We start from the raw sequence: 16,456 nt of genomic DNA on the forward strand, positions 1-16,456 counted from the left end.
GCGGCCCCGGGAGCTGGGAAAGGGGACGCGCGCGCCCGGGGCGGGGCTCGCCGCCCGGCTCCTCCTTCGCGCCGGGCCAGGAGGCCGCGGCCTTTCCCGGAAGCTCGTAGGTCTCAGGAAGAGGAGCAGCAGGAGGAAGAAGCGCGGGGGCCGGGTGGCCCCAAGGGTGCAGCGGCGCCGCAGCCCGCATGGAGCCCAACGTGCGCTTCTGGATCACCGAACGCCAAGTACGGCCCGGGCCTGCCGCGTCTGGGGACGGGGAGGGCGTGGGCCGCGCGGCGTGGAGTCGCCGCTGCCCGCGGTAACCTTGGGCAGGCCACGTGGTCGCAGCACCCGCCTTCCCATCTCAGACCCCGGGAGGGGACGAAGCAAACCCAAGCTTGCCGGATGCCGACGGCCATGGCTGTTACCGTGCGTGGCCTCTGCCCCAGGCCTCGCTAGCGAGGGTCTCACAGTAGCCCCCTGCAGATCGCACGAAATGAGGAGTCACTCCCCACCACTCAGGGGTTGCCTTCCGCTGCCTAAGCAGTTGCTGAGCATCAGGTTGGAGAAGAACAGGTCCTCCCAGGAGGCCCCAGCTTCCCCGAGTCTGTAGGCTCAGCCACCGGACAGTGAGACTCGGGACTGCGGGAAGCCGCCATGGCCTGAAAGTAACCTGGGCCCCATCTCAGAATGGGGCCGGGCAGCGCTGTCTAGTAGAAATAGGATGGGAGACGCATAGGTAATTCCAAATTTTCTAGTAGCCACATTAAAAAAACGTGGCTTTTAAAATTTAAATTTTAATAACGTATTGCATTTAGCCCAACGGATAAAAATATTAACATTTCAACATGTAGTCGATATAGAAAGTTATGAATGAGATATTTTACCTCCTTTTCTGTAGGAAGTCTTCGAAATCCCGTGTATGTTTTTACACATACAGCACATCTCAGTTTGGCCTGGCCACATGTGGCTAATTGGACAGCACAGTTCTAGAGTGTTCTCTTTCAGCCTTTACCTAAAGTAGAGCCTAGCCTGGTTCTCTTAGGTGGGTATGTTGAGGAACGACAGGGTACTCAAGGTGTCCCGGCAGAGCCAGGCCTCAAAGCTGAAACCACTGCAAAATTGGGGGACTTTGGGGAGCAAACCATGCCTGCTTTCTCCATATGTGAACTGCCTTTATTGAGCCTTCACCCGGGTGTCTGGTTCTTTATGACTAGAGTTATGCCTTATAACCACCGCAGGAGGGTGAAGAAGCAGATTCTGAGACCTTTCTCGGTAGTGCTTCAAGGTCATATGTGGGGTGTCAACATAGGCCCATTTGACCCCAAAGTCTGGGCTTTTGACCCTCAAGAGCACTTTGATATTGGAGTGGTTAAGAGCCCAGGCCATTGGGTCATTTCCTGGTTGGGTTTCCTTGAATCCATTCGTGAGTCCTTGGAAGCCTCAGTTTCCTCACCTGTAAGATGGGGATGTTGTGAGGATTCCAGGAGATGCTGCAAGAGGAAGGCCCTGTTAGGTTCTCAAAAATAATGTTAACTGCTATTATTACCGTGTATCTTGGTTTTTCTGCTGCCATTAACCTCTCTGGTGCTCTTGCCCCTCTTAAGTCTTTTATTCAAAGGTTTCTTCAGTGGACAGAATTATTGGATCCTACAAATTTGGTTGTTTCAGTTGTAAGTATTTTCTTGATTTCAGAGACAGTGAATTTCACATTTTATTCTGAAACGTGAAGACTGTGTGTCCCTTTGGAAAGCAGCTGAGATAACAGAATCCATATATATTATCATGTTTTTATTCCTTGCGAATGAGCTTGTTGGATTGGAAGGGTGGTACATAAAAGCAGACATCTATTTAACAGGTAGTAACAAAGGAGATCCAAACAAACCTCCCTGGTAATGGAGGACAGACTGGCAAAGCTAGTTGCAGACCTTGACCTAGGGTTCTAAGGGCAAGGTATAGCAAGGAATTGGGGAAGGTTGTTTAGAGAAGGCAGGGAGGAAGGGAGGGCCAGGGAGGAAATGTCAGGAAGAGCAGACCTAAGCAGAATGGGGGAGGGGGGCCAGGGGGGCCAGGTCCCCCAGTTACTAGGGTTTTTGGTTTTTTTTTTTCTGCTGCGCTGCGCAGCATGTGGGGTCTTGGTTCCTTGACCAGGGATCGAACCTGTGTCCCCTGCAGTGGAAGCGTGGAGTCTTACCCACTGGACTGCCACGTAAGTCCTTCTGGGGCTTTTATTTTAATTCAGGTGAACCAGGCACTTCTTGAAGGTCCTTGTGTGTCATTCAGATGAGGGGGGTTTGTACCTAGCCATGTGGTGAGTAACCAGAAGGGACCAGACTGAGAGCAGTTCTGGGGATGGATGGCTCAGCTGTCCAAGTAAAAGATGAGAGTTTGAACCAGGTGTGGCTGAGGGATGAAGAGGAGGAGAGACCCTGTCACCAGCAGTGACCCTCGGGGCCAGATCCACAGGGACGCTCCTGTCCTTGTGCTCAAATGTTCCATATAGTCTTGTTTATAATAGAGAAAAACAAGAAAAATGCCCATCCGTAGGGAAATAGAGAAATATAATGTAGTATATTCCTGCAGTGGATTACTGATTAGCTGTTTAAAATGTTGATCTGGGGCTTCCCTGGTGGCGCAGTGGTTGAGAGTCCGCCTGCCGATGCAGGGGGTACGGGTTCGTGCCCTGGTCCGGGAAGATCCCACATGCCGCGGAGCGGCTGGGCCCGTGAGCCATGGCCTCTGGGCCTGCGCGTCCGGAGCCTGTGCTCCGCAACGGGAGAGGCCACGACAGTGAGAGGCCCGCGTACCACAAAAAAAAAATAAAAATAAAAAAAAAAATAAAATGTTGATCTGGTGATCCACCTATGATATGAAGTGGAAACATGATATGTGTGATGTTAAATGGAAAAACATGGTATCCATGATGCTTGTTAAGAAAGCAAGATGCGTATAGTACAGCATTTATGCAAATTACAACATAAAAAACCAAAACTACATATTTGTTTTATGGATACATGTATTCATGTATGTACAGATGTAAGCAATGGATTGGAAGTTTGTACCTTGAATTCATCATAGTGGTTACCTCTGATAGAATGGAGAGGAAATTGAGACTGGAGGTGATGGATCTTTTGGGGGAAAAAATTAGAAACAAATATAACCGAATGTTCACAGTTGTTAATTCTGGGTGAGGGGATTGTATGTAATCATTTTTTAAATTTCCTTGTTTAATTTTTTTTTCTCAGATTAAGTAAAAAAGAAGAGAGAAAATAAGACTGAACTGATTAGATGTGGGTATGAGAGAGAGAGAAGAGACTTACACATTTCTGACCTGTGTAGCCAGGAGAATGGTGACAGTCGGAGAGGAACCGGGGGAGGGGATGGGGCAGGTGGCAGCAGCAGTGGGGTAAGCTGCTGGAGCTGTCCAAGAAGCAGGGTGGAGGACTTCCCTGGTGGTCCAGTGGTTAAGGAGCTTCCAGTGCAGGGGGTACGGGTTCAGTCCCTGGTTGGGGAACTAAGATCCCATGTGCCGTGAGGTATGGCCAAAAAATAAATAAATAAAAATTTTTTTTAAAAAAGCTGGGTGGTCTGAATCTGAATGACACACAGGACTATCTAATGGAAACTCAGGGGGTACAGAGCCTTAGCTACACGTTGCTTTAAAATTAAAATCAGGTGTGAGTGAACATGTGCTTCTGAAATCTGTGGATAAATCTGAACAGTGTTGAGATCATTGCTTGATTTCCTTATCTCTGATTATAGGAAAAAATAGAAAAATCAAGGCAGCTATTGTTAACACATGAAGATGCATCCAGAAGTGACTCGGAGGACAAAAGGGTATGGCTCTTGTTCCCGGGTGTGCCTGGCTCAAGGCTGAGTGGGGTTGCCTTTAGGTGATTTTACTTGCATGGTCTGAAATCAGGTGGGATTTTGCCATTGTAAACACTGCCCAGTTGGGTTAGCTTTTTAAATGTAGGTGGGATTCCTTCTCGTAAACCAGATTAATATTAGTTACTAGTGTTAGGAACTGGTATTAAGAAGAAAAGGCATAGGGTTCCTCCCGTGCTACAGATATTTGCAGTTGCAATATCTGTTGTGAGGATTCTCTGTAGCTGATTCCTGGAGCCCCATGGCAAATTCCAGAATTCTGGCAGGCCTCCAGAGTCAGAAGCTACTTCCTACTAGAGGCTGCGAGGTTACAGTCCAGCCCAGAGACTCAAACCAAGTGTTTGTTATCTACCTTGCAGTGTACGGGGCTTTCCGGGGCTTTCCGGAGGCCACAGACATCAGTCCCTCGAGGCAACCTGCGGAGAGCTCACACATTTAACTTGGTTTTTCTGAGAACTTGTTGGGGCCTCTGAGCTCACAGCCTGGCTCTGTTACAAGTGGCGTGGCTAATGGCGTGGTCTGCACGCAGTCGACTCTGCTCTGAGCCAGGGGAGGCTGGCTGCATTCAGGGACTCGCCCGAGGGATGAGTTAGGTGTTGGCCTCTCCTGGGTTAGAGAGTTGGGGCTTTTTAAATGTCTTGGTCATTTTCATGTGGATCTTCTCTTTGCTTCCTGTCAGTTCATTCGTTTGGTTCATTTGATTCACTTGTTTTGATTTGTTCAGTCCGTGTGTTAGAGAACAGCTTGCCCTCCAGTCTCTGAAAGGTGGAGCAAAGGTGGCACCAGCAGTGAGACTGTAGAGGAGATATTCTGGCTGCTAAGCCACCTTTAAAAGCTGTTGCTTGGTTTTTCTTTTTTTAGGTACAAGAAGCTTGGAAGAGAAGCCTCGTAAGTTTCAGCCCCGTCCTAATTTTTAGCCTAAGATAACAAAACCAAACATCAGACTCACCTTTGTGTTTACCCTTCTGAAGTCAACAGTGCATCCTGACAATAGCAAGCTGATCCCTGGTCCTTTTCGACCTGCAGGTGAGTTGATTCTAGTTTTCAGAGTGGTTTGTAACCTTTAGAAAGCCTTGCCTCCCTCTAGCCAAGTGTTTGGTTCCCCTGGCAACCAGCCCCCTTCCTTAGGTGCTTTCCCAAGGTCACTGCATTGACGTTATCGCAGGTGTGGTTGAAAGGGGCTTGTTATGAAGAATAAGAGACACTCCTTTCACCTTTATCGCCCTTCTCACTTAGGAAATTTCAAGGGTTTTAGGCTGTGCGCCAGGAACAGGGAGGAAGAGCAAGTATACATGCCTTATTGTAAGTCACAGTGTCACAGATGTATTGGGTTCACGTGGAAGGGTGAACAAGGACTTGGGACACGTGACTGCTTACCTCCAGTGAGCAGGAACCTGGGCAGATCTAACTCTGCTGTGCTGATTTAAAGTTCTGCCACGTGCACAGCTATCATTTTTATTAGGAACAAAAAAGCGTGTGTAAGAAAATACCCTTTGACGTCCATGCCTTCATTCGGCCTGAGAAGAGGTTCTTGCGCGGGTCGTTTTCCACCCGCTCTGGTGTCACTGACCCCGTTGTCTTTTTTTGCCAGCGCTGCTGCCTCTCACGGCGCCCACGGTAAGTAAGCTGCTGCTCAGCGCTCCGAAGCTGGGGGCTTAGGAAGATGTCCCCCCAGCTCCTAAGCTCAGTGGCTGGTGTCCTCCAGCTCTGGACCTCTGTCCCGTGACTGCCTGACAGATGGTTAGGACCCTGCACCTCCGACCCTTGTCCACTCCCCACCCCGCTCCCACGTATCCTGCCCGGGCACCAGGGCCTCTTGAGGGTCCACGGTGTCATAAGGTAATCCTTTCTTTGAACCCCTAGCGTGTGCAGAGCGCTGTGGAGTAGATTGATGAGTTAAGACGTGTTCCCTGGCACAAGCCCGTGTCACTGGCTGTCACCTTCTCTCCGCAAGCCCTCCCCTGGAAACCGGAATCGCCCCCAGCGAGGCCGTCCACCTTGGCTCTCATGAGGTGCTCTCACCAAGTGACAGCACCCCTCTGCCCCTACAAGTGCTGCTTCTTAGCTGCTCTGCTCCGTTGCCTGGAGGTGGGGAACACTGTGGGGCACCCAGGGGCTCTCAGTGCCCGTGAGTGCCCGTCCAGCATCACCTGTCCCCTGCCCACTGGCCCACTGCATTGCACCTTCCTCTGCTTTCCCTGCTCCTGCGGTCTCAGGTCTGCACCTCCCTGGGGAAGTTCTTTGCTCCACAAGCCCTCCCTCCCCCCAGACACTCACAACTCTGCTTTAGTTTCTTTTTTATTTACTTTTTGAATTGGAGTATAATTGATTTACAATGTTTCAGGTTTACAGCAAAGTGATTCAGTTATACATATATATCTACTCTTTTTCAGATTCTTTTCCATTGTAGGTTATTACAGGACATTGAATCTAGTTCCCTGTGCTACACAGTAGGTCCTTGTTGTTTATCTGTTTATTTGATAATATACATAGTAGTCTGTATCTGCTTTATTTTCTTTACAGGTATTTCTGTGCATGCTGCCAGTAAAAAGTCTAAAGTCCATGATTTTACCTCAGGTAGCAACTCTTTCTATTTCATAATTATTGAATTTTTTGTTCTTGAAGCCAAAATGTGACATGTTAGCCTCTGTCTTCCTGCAGGTTTCCTTCTACACCTACAGTACAGTCTTCAACATTGTCAATGGAAATGCAAGTTATGTGAGTATTATGAGGCCCAGAGGGTATGCAATTTCATATTGTTTCTTTTGGTGATTTTGTGTGTTTGTTTTAATTACCTTTCCCGGGTAAAACTCTGGTGTTTGCTAAATATGAACTTTTGTTTTTCCCTAGGATCGTCGCCCCCATGAGAGTATATTACTAGGAGCAGGAGTGATTGCTTCTTCCACCTTTTTTGGAGTATGTATTTAAAAAAATCTGTCGAATCTTTTTTATTCCTCAGAATCAAAATTTTACATTCTAACTCAATTTAGAAAGTGTGGTTAAGACATAAAGAAGAAAATAAAAGTCATCTGTAATCCTATCACCCCAAAATTGTGTGATTATTTTCCAAGTTTCTAGGCATGGGCTCAGTACTGTTATCTTTAAAAACAAATTAATTCAGGGGACTTCCCTGGCGGTCCAGTGGTTAAGACTCTGCGCTTCCACTGCAGGAGCTGTGGGTTCGATTCCTGGTCAGGAAACTAAGATCCCACATGCAGCGTGGCACGGCCAAAAAAAAAAAAAAAAAAAAAAATTTTTTTCATGTTTATAAACATGTTACACAAATTATGTATTGCTTTAGATGTCAGGACACTAATAGGAGAAAATGTGGATTTCAGAGTCCAGTAAGCCTGGGTACACATCTTGGCTCAAATTCTTAATGGCTTAGTGACTCTGGACAAGTTCTGTAGCCTCCCTTAAGTCTCCAAGAGTTCCTCTGATGATCAGGGAGAACACGTCAGTGTTGCAGGGATTAAAACAAGAAATACACGGAGAGCACTTGCAGGGGTCTGACCTGTAACAGGAAGTAAGTTGACACTAGCTCTCTGCTGGTCCCATGCAGTAATGATTTTTCTCTCTTATTTTCTAGTTATTCCCTCGTTTGCTCCAAGTAAGATTTTCCCTGAATAGCATTTTGAGCAGAAACGTCATTCCTGTCGTCATTCTCGGTAAGCGGGGAGCCTCCCTCCATCTTCAGGGACACCCAAGTCCCTGGGCCACACTGTGGCTGATGAGGGCCACTGTTTGCATCTTACCGGTTCCCCCAGGCCCAAATTAGGTCTTCGGTTTGAGAGGTGACACTTTCTCTGTAGATACCCCTTTAGTTGTCCAAGGGTGAACACAAACCTGGAAACACAAATTACATTTGAAAGACACTGTACAAGCCCTGTCCATGTATTATTTCATTTAATCTTGACAACAACTTAGGGGTAGGTAGTATTATTATTCCCATTTACAGATGAGGAGACTGAGTCAAGGGGAGGTTAGGGAACTTTTCTGGGGTTTCACAGGGAGAAAGGGGTGGTCTAGGGGATTCCAACCCAGTGGTCTGACTCCAAGGGAGTGACAGAGATATTAACCAACTGTTTTAAGTTTGCCAGCCTGCAAGTTCACTAGTTCATGCTCCACATTTGGGTTTGGGAATCACAGCAGCTTGAAGAGTTAGCAGAGTTATGTCAGTGGTAAACTTTGGAAAATTACGTTACAGAAACTTGGTCAAACCAGCTTCAGTAGGGACTTCCCCAGCGGTCCAGTGGTTAAGACTGTGCTTCCACTGCAGCAGGCACAGGTTCGATCCCTGGTCAGGGAACTAAGATCCCACCTTCCACGTGGCGTGGCCACAGAAACATTAAAAAAAAAAAAAAAGCAGCTTCAGCAAAGCAGGTAGGCGTATTTCAAGGACCCCAGGGTTTCTCAGGGAATCCTGTCAGGGGTGTCAGAACCTGGTGCTAGTTTCTGGTCAGGATCCAAGAATGAGAGCCCAGCAGTTCTGACCCTACCCCACAGCCCAGAGGAGAGCTTGGTTGGCCCAGTACCACCCAAGGATCAGGAAGTGCAGCCATCAAAGAAACAGGCGTGACACTCGAAAAGTTGTTGCATTATCGGACCGACACTTACCTCTCTGTTGTGTGTTTTCTTCTTAACATCCACAGCCCAACTCAGTGGAATGAATGTGGTTGCATCGAGAAGTTTGGAGCCCCTGCGAGGGATTGAGGTCATGGACAAGGAAGGCAGTGTCATAGGCTATTCCAGAAAAGCTGGGACAAAGGTAGGGGGACGCACGAGATGGGGCTGTAAGCTGCTTGCCTTTTGGGCAAAGAATTGAATTGCCTGTTTGAGAGCTGGTAACAAATTCATGTCTCCCTTCAACCTTTTCTTATCTGTCTTTTCTTATAATGCTGAGAGATAGAGTTTACATTTCGTACCCTGATGTTTATTTCTTAAATTTAAAAAAATTTTAAACCTGTTCTCTGCAGTAAGATCTTTTTCTTTTTATAAATTTATTTATTTTATTTATTTTTTATTTTTGGCTGTGTTGGGTCTTCGTTGCTGCGCACGGGCTTTGTCTAGTTGCGGCGAGCAGGGGCTACTCTTCTCTGTGGTGCACAGGCTTCTCATCATGGTGGCTTCTCTTGTTGTGGAGCGGGGGCTCTAGGTGCGTGGGCTTCAGTAGCTGTGGCACGAGGGCTCAGTAGTTGTGGCTCGCGGGCTCTAGAGCTCAGGCTCAGTAGTTGTGGCATACAGGCTTAGTTGCTCCGCGGCATGTGGGATCTTCCCGGACCAGGGCTCAAACCCGTGTCCCCTGCATTGGCAGGCGGATTCTTAATCACTGTGCCACCAGGGAAGCCCCACCCTGATGTTTAAAAGGTGATGCATTAGTCTGGGTTCTCCAGAGAAACAGAACCAATAGGATATCTGCCTATCTATCTATCATCTATCTATATATATAGTAAAATATTTATTTTAAATAATTGGCTTGTGCAGTTTTTGCACTGGGAATGTGTAGGGCAGTCCTGAAAGCTGGAAAGTCAGGAGCTGATGCTGTGGTCTTAAGGCAGAATTTCTTCTTTGGGAAACCGCAGATTTTGCTCTGAAGGCTTTCCAACTGATTGGATGAGGTCCATCCACACTATGGGGGGTAATCAATCTCCTTTACTTAAATTCAACTGATTGTAGATGTTAATCACATCTACAAAACACCCGCACAGCAACACCTCGCTTGTGTTTGATTAAATACCTGGGAACTACATCCCAGCCAAACTGACCCCTGAGATGGGTCACAGATGGACGTCCGCCAAACATTTGGCCCCTGTCTGAAGGTGAGATCTTGTCCTCCAAGCTCAGCATCTGCCCTCCCAGCCTGCTCTGTACTCGGGGAAGTCAGTGGACACTGTCTCTGGGTTTAAGAGAAGCCTTCCGTGTCCACTCCCAGTGAATTTTCTTAGAGTCTTCATCTTTAAGGACCAGTCTGCTGTCAAGAATGGCCTGAGGAAATCCAATGCTCTGACCTAAAACTCCTCTAAAAGGCCTCCATTTCTAAGGCTTCTTATTGTTAAATAGTTTATTCTTTTGCTCAATCCAACACAGTAGCTTCTGTCTGCATTCAGCTCAAAGAACCTGCAGTAGTCTATGGTTTCATTTTGGGTATAGACTTTAAAAAAAATATGTCTTTCAGGAAGTGAGATCTTTTTTGATCTCTGTGAAGTGACTTTAGCTAAAGAACTGTAACATGAGGCAGCTGCTCACAAAGCAAAGAGAGTAGCTGGGCCTCTCACAGTGTCTGCATTCAAGGGGGCTCCCTGAGCCAGCTGGACCTCCTTCCACCCAGAATGCTGGTGGGAGAGGCGGTCAGATAAGATGGCCTCTCAGTCGATCGGTAAATACATCATTATTTGGCTTATGAAACATGTTACTCTAAATCCTGTCACCGATTTACAAAGCTGAATTGTAAACCACTGGATACGTGCTACAGTATTCCCACCAGCCCATCTAATAGCAGGTCTGGAAATAGCGGCTGCCTTTCTAAACGAATTACAACAGGGACATCATAATTGCAAGTAACAGGAGAGAAATTGCTGCCAGAAATAAAATACCTTGTTTTGGAAATGAAGGTTCTGTGTTTAAGAATCCACCCTAAAGGGTCCACCAGAGGGCAGACAGCAGAAGCAAGAAGAACTACAGTTCTGCAGCCTGTGGAAGGAAAACCACATTCACAGAAAGACAGACAAAACGAAAAGGCAGAGGACTTGGTACCAGATGAAGGAGCAAGATAAAACCCCAGAAAAACAACTAAATGAAGTGGACATAGGCAGCCTTCCAGAAAACGAATTCAGAATAATGATAGTGAAGATGAGCCAGGACCTCAGAAAAAGAATGGAGGCAAAGATCGAGAAGATGCAAGAAATGTTTAACAAAGACCTAGAAGAATTAAAGAACAAACAGAGATGAACAATACAATAACTGAAATGAAAAATACATTAGAAGGAATCAGTAGCAGAATAACTGAGGCAGAAGAACGGATAAGTGACCTGGAAGACAGAATGGTGGAATTCACTGCTGCGGAAGAGAATAAAGAAAAAAGAATGAAAAGAAATGAAGACAGCTTAAGAGACAGACCTCTGGGACAACGTTAAACACAACAACATTTGCATGATAGGGGTCCCAGAAGGAGAAGAGAGAGAGAAAGGACCCGAGAAAATATTTGAAGAGATTACAGTTGAAAACTTCCCTAACGTGGGAAAGGAAATAGCCACTCAAGTCCAGGAAGTGCAGAGAGTCCCAGGCAGGAAAAACCCAAGGAGAAACACCGAGACACATAGTAATCAAATTGGCAAAAATTAAAGACAAAGAAAAATCATTGAAAGCAACAAGGGAAAAATGACACATAACATACAGGGTAACTCCCATAAGGTTAACAGCTGATTTCTCAGCAGAAACTCTACAAGCCAGAAGAGAGTGGCATGATATACTTAAAGTGATGAAAGGGAAGAACCTACAACCAAGATCACTCTACCCAGCAAGGACCTCATTCAGACTCGATGGAGAAATCAAAAGCTTTACAGACAAGCAAAAGCTAAGAGAATTCAGCACCACCAAACCAGCTCTACAATAAATGCTAAAGGAAATTCTCTAAGTGGGAAACACAAGAGAAGAAAAGGACCTACAAAAACAAACCCATAACAATTAAGAAAATGGTAATAGGAACATACATATCGATAATTACCTTCAATGTGAATGGATTAAGTGCTCCAACCAAAAGACACAGGCTTGCTGAATGGATACAGAAAAAAAGACCCATCTATATGCTGTCTACAAGAGACCCACTTCAGACCTAGGGACACATACAGACTCAAAGTGGGGGGATGGATAAAGATATTCCATGCCAGTGGAAATCAAAAAAAAGCTGGAGTAGCAGGACTCATGTAAGATAATATAAACTTTAAAATAAAGAATGTTACAAGAGACAAGGAAGGACACTACATAATGATCAAGGGATCAATCCAAGAAGAAGATATAACAATTATATATGCACCCAACATAGGAGCACCTCAATACATAAGGCAACTGCTAACAGCTATAAAAGAGGAAATCAACAGTAACACAATAATAGTGGGGGACGTTAACACCTCAGTTACACCAATGGACAGATCATTCAGACAGAAAATTAATGAGGAAACACAAGCTTTAAATGACACAACAGACCAGATAGATTTAATTGATATTTATAGGACATTCCATCCAAAAACAGCAGATTACACTTTCTTCTCAAGTGCACATGGAACATTCTCCAGGATAGATCACATCTTGGGTCACAAATCAAGCCTAGGTAAATTTAAGAAAATTGAAATCATATCAAGCATCTTTTCCGGCCACAATGCCATGAGATTAGAAATCATTTACAGGCTACAAACGACAAATGCTGGAGAGGGTGTGGAGAAAAGGGAACGCTCTTGCACTGTCGGTGGGAATGTAAATTGATACAGCCACTATGGAGAACAGTATGGAGGTGCCTTAAAAAACTAAAAATAAAATTACCATGTGATCCAGCAATCCCACTACTGGGCATATACCCAGAGAAAACCGTAATTCAAAAAGACACATGCACCCCAGTGTTCATGGCAGCACTATTTACAATAGCCAGGACATGGAAGCAACCTAAATGCCCATCAAGAGACGAATGGATAAAGAAGATGTGGTACATATATACAATGGAATATTACTCAGCCATAAAAAGGAACAAAATTTGGTTAGTTGTAGAGACGTGGATGGACTTGGAGACTGTTATACAGAGTAAGTCAGAAAAAGAAAAACAAATGTTGTATGTTAACGCATATATGTGGAATCTACAAAAATGGTACAGATGAACTGGTTTGCAGGGCAGAAATAGAGACACAGATGTAGAGCACAAACGTATGGACACCAAGGGGGGAAAGTGGTGGTGGTGGGGTAGTGGTGGGATGAATTGGGAGATTGGGATTGACATGTATACACTAATATGTATAATAGATAACTAATAAGAACCTGCTGTATAAAAAATAAATAAAATAAAATTCAAAACAAAAAAAGAATCACCCTAAAGAGACATCTTTAAACAGCTTTATTGAGGAGGAATTTACATAGTATAAAATTCATTGTAAGAGTACAGTTTCATGAATTTTAGTAAATTCAAACAGTTGTGCAACCATCACCACAGTCCAATTTTAGAACATTTTCATCACTCTAAAAATTTTTCATGTGCCCATGTACAGTCACTCCCCCTCCCACCCCCAACCCCAGGAAAACACTGATCTGCTTTAAAATTTATTTATTTATTTATTTTTGGCTGCGTTGGGTCTTCATTGCTGCACGCGGGCTTTCTCTAGTTGTGGCAAGCGGGGGCTACTCTTCGTTGCGGTGTGTGGGCTTCTCATTGTGGCGGCTTCTCTTGTTGCGTAGCACGGTCTCTAGGCACGTGGGCTTCAGTAGTTGTGGCTCACGGGCTCAGTAGTTGTGGCCCATGGGCTCTAGAGTGCAGGCTCAGTAGTTGTGACTCACGGGCTCCAGAGCGCAGGCTCAGTAGTTGTGGCACATGGGCTTAGTTGCTCCACGGCATGTGGGATCTTCCCAGACCAGGGCTCAAACCTGTGTCCCCTGCATTGGCAGGCGGATTCTTAACCACCGGGCCACCAGGGAAGTCCCCTGATCTGCTTTCTATCGTCATAGTTTTACCTTTTCTAGAAGTTCCATACAAGTGAATCATACAGTATTTTTGTGTCTGGATTCTTTGACTTTTGAGGTCCGTCCAACTTTTAAGGCGTCAGTAGTGTGTGGCTTTTATTGCTGAGCAGTGTTCCATTGTATGGCTGTACCACGTTTTGCTTGTCCACTCCCCAGGCAGTAGATGTTTGGATTGTGTCCAGTTTTTGGCTATTAACATGTGATGCTGCTCTGACCATTTATGTACGACTCTTCGTGGGATATATGTTTGCATTTCTCTTCAACTCAAATTTAAGTGCTGGGCATGGGTATTGTTGTGAACTGTTCACAGAGCTGGAGAAAAGAGTGACAGTAAATGTTTAATTCACAAGTTGTTCCTCAGCACCTCCTCCCTGCTGGGCGCTGGGCTGGGCTCTGGAGACCCACACCCTCACCAGTCAGCATCCCTCTTCTCCAGGGGCTGGGGGCGGGGAGGCAGCCTCGGGCCCTGCTAGCTACCCACTTATCTAGCCCAGCTCATCGAGAGAAACTTCCTTTTTTGCATGAAGGCCAATTTAGGGTAAAAGAAAGGTTTGATGGTCTGCTCCTTTTAAAATGTTTATCTTTCTCTTAAGAATAAAGTGTCTTGGACCGTGTGTAAGCATTCTTTTATCACTTCCCTGTCACCGAAAGGTTTATTTTCTTTGGCTAAAATTTCAGAAACTGCGTAACCAGCAATATCTGATTGTAATAGGGCACCTTTGATCAGATTTCAGGAGCCTAGGCCGTGCTGTTTTCCTTGGCCTGGCCTTGTCAGCTACTCAGTTGCAAGCTGTCACGCGTCTTGCAGTGTCTCCTCATGACCGGTGTCCGGTTTGGAATGTCTTCTCTTCCACACGAGACAAATGGAGTGAGGCTGGCCTCGCCTCACTGACGTCGAAACACGGAACGCTCAGCAGCCACTTTTCTCCTCCTGGAGTCGAACAACTTTATCTTGTATTCCTGAAAGTTTATTTTAAAAGCCACCCTTCTTGGTGCCCTCTGTCCTCGTGGGGGAAGGACGTTCCCATAGAGGATCGGATGAGCTGAGTGTTAGTGTCCTAAGCAGAGAACAGGCGTGCTGGGTACAGCAGAGGAGCCCAGACAGCGGGCTGTAGCCCCAGGGTCACGGGGTCATGGGAGGACAGAGTGCACAGAACAGAGTTCAGGGGAGGGAACGGTGGGGAGAGTGCCTGTCCGTCTTGCGCTAAGCGGTGCTGTGTGTGGAGCTGTGTCTTATCCAGGGCTTGGGTCCTGAAGTTCACACGCAAGTGTCATCTGTAGTCAAAAATTTCCCTTGAAAGTCTCTGACATTGCTCTTGAGTACACATGATTTTGTGCATATAACCCATACAGTCGATCATATGTTTACATGTTCAATATAGAGAGTAACATATATTCTAGAAAAGATGACAGCATGGTAGGAAATATACATACGTGTTTATGCGAAATAAAATTTTATAGCCCATTGTTAATCACACGAGCAAAAGATGGGTGCGTACAGGAAGACATATTCACGTTACACGTGGGTGTGATGCCACACCAGTGCACTCGGAGCCGGCCTTCCTCCACTGCAAGGGGTGGGAATAACTGGGGGGGGGGGGCCTGTTCAGGAGAGGAAGGCCAGTGGCAGAGTCCTGGACTGGAAGGAAAACATGGAGCGGTCCTCAGGGGCAAGTCCAGCATTTCCGTCAAACGGACTGCCATGTGGTTCTAAGTAAGGATTTGTCTGTCAGCTGCCTTTGCTTGTGCTTGGTATTTTATGTGGGGTGGTTTGGGGGACTGATGGAGACCACTGTGGAGTCAGGGAGGTAAATCCCGTCTCCGGTTCCTCCGGCACCAACCCCAGGCATCCTCTGTACGTGTGCACGTCAGGCGCTGCCTTCACCTTTTTGCACGTGCATTGTTTTTCTAAGAGGGAGGGGAGAGCTGCCGTTTGCCGGCCTCTGTCCGTGAGTCGCAAGGTGCCTGGAAAGTGTCTCACTCCACGTGCTAAGCTGCTTTCTTTTCATTTCCACTAGGCCGTTAAAGACACAGCAACATCCAGAGTTGTGCTGTTTGGGACCTCAGCTTTTATCCCTGAAGTCTTCTCATACTTTTTTAAAAGGTAAGAGGTACGCTCCTCTCCCTGGGTAGGAATAAACATTTTAACAATCAAGATTTTCTAAAACTTGTCAAATACTGAACGTGGTTGGAGAGGTGGGAATAAGTTGCTTCAGGAATCTTCCTTCTAAACATGCTTCATCACAGTTCAGACAGTAGGATTGATTTAGGGCAGATGTGCAAATCCCGATGTGCACATTCCAGCAAACCTGGAACCTCGCCCGGGCCCTGTCCTCAGTGACGTCTGCTCCTTGCGCATGTCCCGGCAGCTGCTGAGGCTCGATTCTTCACTTCCAGAGCGATGAGTGTGGATGATTTGCGGGTTCTCCCAGCTCTGTTATGCTGTGAATATGGCTCCATGCCTCTTTTTCCCCCTTCATTCCAAGCATGTGTTAAATTAGCTGAAGCGGTCCAGAATCAGTAGACCGCCATCCCTTTTGAGAAGCGAGACATGGCCTGTTAGGAGGAGAGCCTGGGATCAGCCAGTATGAGAGGCCCCACTTGCAGTGAGGAGCTTAGGGCAGAAGGGAGACGCATTGGTTTAGATATTGGGTACGGTCGGGGTACGTTGCCTGTGGCAGCTGATCGGAAGCTCTGGTGCAGGACGCTCCTCTCTTCTCCTTCGTGGGTGTTGTCTTCCTCCTCTCCCACCACACACTGGCTTCTTCATGTTGAGGGACGTGACTGCAGCCACCTCCCAGCTCATATCCTCGCGGTGTCCTGATGAGAGAGAAAAACACAGCAAACCCTGGGGGTTTGGGGGCAGGGA

At 46.5% G+C, this 16,456-nt stretch overlaps 2 protein-coding genes across 8 annotated transcripts in view; one reads left to right on the forward strand and one right to left on the reverse strand.

Annotated features, from left to right (window-relative positions):
- Positions 1–16,456, forward strand: part of SFXN4 (sideroflexin 4) — a 24,610-nt gene continuing 8,154 nt past the window's right edge. For 3 of the 7 annotated variants that reach the window (XR_010838814.1, XM_059052496.2, XM_067024544.1), the window contains exons 1-12: positions 1–227; positions 1,590–1,655; positions 3,745–3,819; positions 4,732–4,758; positions 4,842–4,896; positions 5,462–5,487; positions 6,394–6,447; positions 6,532–6,588; positions 6,721–6,786; positions 7,460–7,538; positions 8,523–8,638; positions 15,606–15,691. Coding sequence is in view for 4 of the 7 variants with exons in the window: in XM_059052496.2 (XP_058908479.1) it covers positions 189–227; positions 1,590–1,655; positions 3,745–3,819; positions 4,732–4,758; positions 4,842–4,896; positions 5,462–5,487; positions 6,394–6,447; positions 6,532–6,588; positions 6,721–6,786; positions 7,460–7,538; positions 8,523–8,638; positions 15,606–15,691 (746 nt within the window). In the remaining 3 variants the exon portion in view is untranslated. Of the gene's footprint in view, positions 228–1,397; positions 1,656–3,744; positions 3,820–4,731; positions 4,759–4,841; positions 4,897–5,461; positions 5,710–6,393; positions 6,448–6,531; positions 6,589–6,720; positions 6,787–7,459; positions 7,539–8,522; positions 8,639–15,605; positions 15,692–16,456 lie in introns of those variants that run through there. The other 4 variants (XM_067024542.1, XM_067024543.1, XR_010838815.1 and 1 more) reach the window with 3 other exon arrangements.
- The window catches only part of DENND10 (DENN domain containing 10), a 26,726-nt gene continuing 23,220 nt past the window's right edge, over positions 12,951–16,456 (reverse strand). The window contains exon 11 of the transcript XR_010838809.1: positions 12,951–16,407. The gene's annotated coding sequence lies outside the window, so the exon portion shown is untranslated. The remainder of the gene's footprint in view (positions 16,408–16,456) is intronic.

This window comes from Kogia breviceps, chromosome 2, assembly GCF_026419965.1.
Source record: "Kogia breviceps isolate mKogBre1 chromosome 2, mKogBre1 haplotype 1, whole genome shotgun sequence".
In the NCBI taxonomy this organism is placed as follows: Eukaryota; Metazoa; Chordata; class Mammalia; order Artiodactyla; family Physeteridae; genus Kogia; species Kogia breviceps.